Source organism: Berghia stephanieae, chromosome 5 (assembly GCF_034508935.2).
Source record: "Berghia stephanieae isolate SIO BIC M18660-M18661 chromosome 5, UCSD_Bste_1.3, whole genome shotgun sequence".
NCBI lineage: Eukaryota > Metazoa > Mollusca > Gastropoda > Nudibranchia > Aeolidiidae > Berghia > Berghia stephanieae.
In genome coordinates, this window is record NC_088364.1 from 1,292,512 (window position 1) to 1,298,511 (window position 6,000).

Genomic DNA, 6,000 nt, shown 5'->3' on the forward strand with positions numbered 1-6,000 from the left:
GAACCAATGTACAGAACTAGAAACCCAATGGTACAGACACTAGAAAACCATGGTACAGTACACTAGAACCAATGGTAACATAGAAAACCCAATGGTACAGACACTAGAAGACCCAATGGTACAGACCTAGAAGACCCAATGGTACAGACACTAGAAAACCCAATGGTACAGACACTAGAAAACCGTCATATAGAAGACCAATTACTAGAACTAGAAAACCAATGGTACAGACACTAGAAAACCCATGTACAGACACTAGAAGACCCAATGGTACAGACACTAGAAACCCAATGGGTACAGACACTAGAACCAATGTAGACACTAGTTTGACTAGAAACCCAATGGTACAGACACTAGAAAACCCAATGGTACAGACACTAGAAGACCCAATGGTACAGACACTAGAAAACCCAATGGTACAGACACTAGAAGACCCAATGGTACAGACACTAGAAGACCCAATGGTACAGACACTAGAAAACCCAATGGTACAGACACTAGAAGACCCAATGGTACAGACAATAGAAGACCCAATGGCACAGACACTAGAAGACCCAATGGCACAGACACTAGAAAACCCAATGGTACAGACACTAGAAGACCCAATGGTACAGACACTAGATAACCCAATGGTACAGACACTAGAAGACCCAATGGTACAGACAATAGAAGACCCAATGGCACAGACACTAGAAGACCCAATGGCACAGACACTAGAAGACCCAATGGTACAGACACTAGAAGATCCAATGGTACAGACACTAGAAGACCCAATGGTACAGACACTAGAAGACCCAATGGCACAGACACTAGAAAACCCAATGGTACAGACACTAGAAGACCCAATGGTACAGACACTAGAAGACCCAATGGCACAGACACTAGAAAACCCAATGGTACAGACACTAGAAGACCCAATGGTGACAGTGGCCATGACTCACCTGTACAATTTGTATGGACAATGGACATTGTTACACAGACGGAGGTGGTCATCCAGATCCTAGAGAGAGAGAGAGAGAGAGAGAGAGAGATTGTCAAATTCCCATGACTAAATAAAACGACTGTTGATGCTTGAAGCTCCAAGAAATAAATAACAAAAATAAAATTTAAAAACATAAATTGAGCTTTTATATAGCGCAATACCCACTAAATGTGCTCAAAGCGCTTTACAAAGGGTCCCTGACCAACAGCAAAACGTAACATGCAGAACGAGACATGACGCCTGTTAGGCGATATATTACAATTTTTTTCGACAGAGACAACGCTGTTGACGGCCAGGTACTCATTTTACACCTGAGTACAGTGAGAGAATGTGAGTAAAGAGTCTTTTCCAAGGACTCAACGATGCGCCGAGCGAGGCTCAAACCGAGGACCTTACGATCCGAAAGCGAGTGCCATACCACAAGACCACATGGCCGCACAATCCATGAGGGTCATTAAAATAGAACAGATACTTCTATTTCATGGACGAAGAGAGATGATGTGGACGTTTCAGGTTTTCCCTCTGTCAAGAAAACATGATGAAACGATAGTTGTATTGGGGACATATGAAAAGAAACTGGTATTTTGTAATAAGTTTTAAATACGACGCAATGACAAGGATGTCTTCTTATCTCTCATTTGTCAAAGGCTACGAGTTGACAAATGCTACGAGTTGACAAAGGCTATGAGTTGACAAAGGCTACGAGTTGACAAAGGCTACGAGTTAACAAAGGCTACGAGTTGACAAAGGCTACGAGTTGACAAAGGCCAAGGATGAAATCAAGGGAATACCTTTTTTAACAACGGAGGGCACCCAGCATTGTTAGGACATTCTACTGTCATATAGTCACAATCACTCTCGTGGTCTCTGAAAGAAAAGAAAAGCATCATCATCATCATCGCCGTCATCATCATCATCATCATTGTCGCCGTCATCATCATCAACATCATCATCACCAAAGACAATTTGCAAGGCAAGTGAAATCCTTTAACCAGTTAACTGTCGTATTCTGTGAAGTCCCAGGTTTGAGAGTTGTTGCCAAGATGAGGATCAGTTAAGGGGGTACGCGCTGGTCGAGAGGACGGTTTTACTATGAATTCCACTAAAATTATCGAAAATGAGATTAGGGCACTTTCAGGTAATTCAACCTTTCTTTAACACACTGAAAACATTCAAAAGGCTAAATTTTTACAAAAAAGTGCTTTAAATAATTTTTTTGTGACGCAACTATCGTCTAAACGCAAAGTTTTTCCGTCATTTTCGTCAGAATCAACGTTCGATAGTCCTTAGTAACCCGCACTGAACCCCGGCTTATTTGGTATTAGCAGAAATGTCAGGGAAAGGGCATTTCCGTTCTTTCACATTCTTTCGCGTATGTGTCACAGGTCGGCGGGGAAATCGAGAAATTCCAAGCCTATTTTCCTTTCTTTGATTGGCTGAAGAGACGTCTAGGAGTTATTTTTAGTAATTACCGTCATGGAAAATTTTAGCTCACATTCCAAGACCAATCGTAACCCGGTTTTCAGTCACGTGACATAACAACGGGTACATTTCCGGAGCATTCGACTACGTTTACTTACGCTTCGATTCGAACTGATTTTTGGTCGTTTCATGACAAACTTCACTCCATTTACTTATTTGCAAAGTTTTATCATCATTTTCCAAAGAACCAAAAATTGGTAGATAATCATTTCGACGCCTGGATACCGGTTTAGCCAGTAAGTATGTCTATTTATTTATTACTAGTGAAATCAGATTGACCGGTTACAGTCTCAAAGTGTGCATTCCATTCTAAAATGTAAACATTGACGATAGTAAAAGAGAATGCTGCTCGTAAATAATTCTAAAGGCTAATTTTTGTTTTTATTTTATTTTTAATACGATTATTAAGAACCATACTGTTTTCTTTGATTTACATTAGACTAGTGAAGATCATTGAGCTTAAATAAGGAGATAACTAAACGCCGATCTATAGTAGATCTTAGACAGACAGATAGACGTCGAAAGCTAACTTAGACTTGGATTACCATTGACGTCAGTGAGTTAGAACTTAGAGATTATCTAGATTGTGCTTATTTTTTTTTATAACCATCATTCTACAAGAGTCTGTGTGTGTGTGTGTGGGGGGGGGGGGGGTGCTCTCAATGCTCTGAGGTATGGTTCTCGTCTCTTGACCTAAAGGCGTTTCTTTCTTTCTGATCTATAGTTTCTGCCTTTTCACCTTTCAGTGTAGGGCCACTTTAAAGTGAAATTACTCTAGACCAAGGCATTAGCCAAGCAGGTGGTCAGCCCACTGTGACTTTTAGTTACCTTATTGTGGTAGGAATTCATTTTGCCCAGAAAGCGGCCTTTCTGCCTGCTCTTTTAATTTCTTTAATGTTTTTTTTACTTTGATCCAAAGCAATACCAGATCTGTGCTTAACTATGATTGGTAGCCAGAATTCTTATGTGTGGGTATCTTTTGTGCTTTTAAGGCAAAACTTTGGGCTGATTCCAACACTGCTTAGCAGTAGGGGGTGCAATAAAAATGTTATAATAAAATTGTTTTTTTAAAACCCCTTTATTCATCCCATAGTGGAAATTATTCTCCAGGGTCTATTCCAAGGGTAGATTGGAATAACCAAGGCGTCAACCGCAGTGCTGCGCTGCAAATTGAGCTAGGGCGAGATGGCTTGCTCAAGTCCACACAGCACAGAGGCTGGTGATCGAACTCGGTACCTTTCCGGTACGAAGCAAAGACCGTAACGCTGAGCTAAGCTAACCCCCGATTTATTTATATTATATATATATATATATATATATATATATATATATATATATATATATTTTTTTTTTTTTTTTTTTTTTTTTTTTTAAATTATTTATTATGGTATATTTATATTTATTTATTTTCACAGATTGTCATGCCTAGAGCCAAGGTTTCCACCTTCAATGCTTCCATTAGCAGCATGAAAAGGAAGTCACGGAAAGATGTTTTGAAGAAGGCAAGGGATGCGAAGAAGCAGAAATTTTTTAATGAACCAGAGCCAGCATCCACATCTTCTGTGACATCTTCGCCCCACGCAGCGACTTCACCTTTATTTCCATCATCTTTTTCTTCGCCGCAACCAACAGCTTCAGCTTCTGCTTCTTCATCATCAGCTCGTAAGTTGGATTTCTTTGCCTCTACGTCTGAGCCTTCATCTTCGTCTTCATTGGAATGTTCGACCATCGTGCAGCTGATTGTATTCCAGGATCTTGTTGATTGTCTTCTCTGCCCTTTTTATTTCCAGTCTACGTTGGAGGTTTCACGTGATTCTTCTGTTGGTCTTGCCATTCTTCTACATTTGTCTTGTAAATCATGTTCAAAAGTTATATCGTCCTTTTATACATCTCGTAAAAAAGATAAATATTTTGAAGTTAATCGTCGTGGAGTCGCTTCATCCTTGGCTAATGGAAGTGGACAGGCTGGCTTAGCCTCATTTTGCGGCATGATGGATATGCCTGTACTACATCATAAGACCTTTCTTCGCCACCAGAAGGCCATCCACCGCCAGTTCGCCAGCTATTCGTCTCGTCTCCGTTCTGAAGCTGTTGATGTTGTTCGTCGAGCGTATCCTGAGCAGGCAGGGCAACCAATTGTTGATGTTGATGTTTCGTATGATGGTAGTTGGCACACGAGGGGACATAAATCAATGTTAGGGATAGGATGTGTGATAGAGAACAGAACAGGACTTGTAGTGGACCATGAGGTTCTTTCTAAGTATTGCCATAAGTGTGTGACAGTAGGAGACAAGCTGAAGGGGGATAGTGATAGGTATGCAGAATTCTTGAGTGGCCATAAGGAGGAGTGTGATAGGAACCATGAAGGATCATCAGGTAGTATGGAACAGGTAGCGGCTGTGAATATGTGGAGTAGATCTGTAGAGCGGAATGGACTTAGATATAGAACAATGATTAGTGACGGGGACAGCAACACCATCAAGCAGCTAAACAATTCGGGACCGTATGAGGGGATGACAATTGAGAAGAGGGAGTGTGTAAATCATGTAGCGAAGAGACTAGGAACAGCATTGCGGAAGACTGTGGACAACAAGAAGAAGGTAAAGGTAACGTTAGGAGGGAATGGAAAAGGAAAATTGACAAAGGCAAAGATCGCCAGACTTCAGAAATATTACACGCGGGCCATTAGATCAAACAGTACTGTGGACGACATGCGACGCGCAATTTGGGCTTCTTTTTATCACTGCACCTCAACCAATAAACAGCCACGCCATGAGTACTGCCCAGAAGGAATTGATTCTTGGTGCTTCTACATGAAAGCCAAGGCTAATGGTCTGCCAGCACCTGACCACGACAGACATATGACCACATTTATTCTACCGACTGTAGCAGAACACATCCATGACGTTTATGTTAGATTGACTGATGATGATTTGTTGGGGAGATGTTTATTTGGAATGACTCAGAATGTAAATGAAAGCATCCATGCTTTGATTTGGTCTAGGTGTCCAAAACATGTGTTTGTAGGGAGACAGCGTTTGGAAATTTCATGTGGGATTGGAGTAGGAGAATTCAACAAGGGAGCAAAGGCATCGCAGGATTTCATTTCGGCAATAGGACTTAGTGTGGGACGACATTTTGTGGAGCATGGGACTAAAAGGGACAATGTTAGGATAAAGAATGCAGACAGAGCAGGTGAATTTGTCTTTAAAAGGAAAAGGGAGATGAGGAGGTTAGCACAGACAAGGGAGGAAGAACGTTTACATCAACTGGAAGGCGGTGAGCAGTATGCTGCAGGCGGCTTCTGATTGCGGAGTCCCAGACGACACGTGACATTGGATGGATTACCTCAAACGGATAAGTACCATTTTTATAAATTCATAACTAATTGTATCTTTTTTCCACAGGAGAATGATTCTTGGGTTTAAAACAACACAGTTTAGGGGGTTCATGACACTATATTTTGTATAATCTACGAGAAGGTTCGTTTTTTCCCATTTTCTCAAAATGTCATTTTCTTAGGGGGTGGGATAGCA

General features: G+C 41.1%; 2 protein-coding genes across 2 annotated transcripts in view; one reads left to right on the forward strand and one right to left on the reverse strand.

Moving 5' to 3' along the window:
• The window catches only part of LOC144972224 (E3 ubiquitin-protein ligase TRAF7-like), a gene marked incomplete in the record, with an annotated part of 126,560 nt that overhangs the window by 108,794 nt on the left and 11,766 nt on the right, over positions 1–6,000 (reverse strand). Inside the window, 2 exon segments of the mRNA XM_078913258.1 lie at positions 942–1,000; positions 1,774–1,849. Of these exon segments, the coding sequence (XP_078769384.1) occupies positions 942–1,000; positions 1,774–1,849 (135 nt within the window).
• The window catches only part of LOC144972225 (uncharacterized), a 101,891-nt gene continuing 99,704 nt past the window's right edge, over positions 3,814–6,000 (forward strand). The window contains exon 1 of the mRNA XM_078913259.1: positions 3,814–6,000. This exon is cut by the window's right edge and continues 505 nt beyond it. Coding sequence (XP_078769385.1) covers positions 3,886–5,772 — 1,887 coding nt within the window. The 5' untranslated portion in view covers positions 3,814–3,885 and the 3' untranslated portion in view covers positions 5,773–6,000.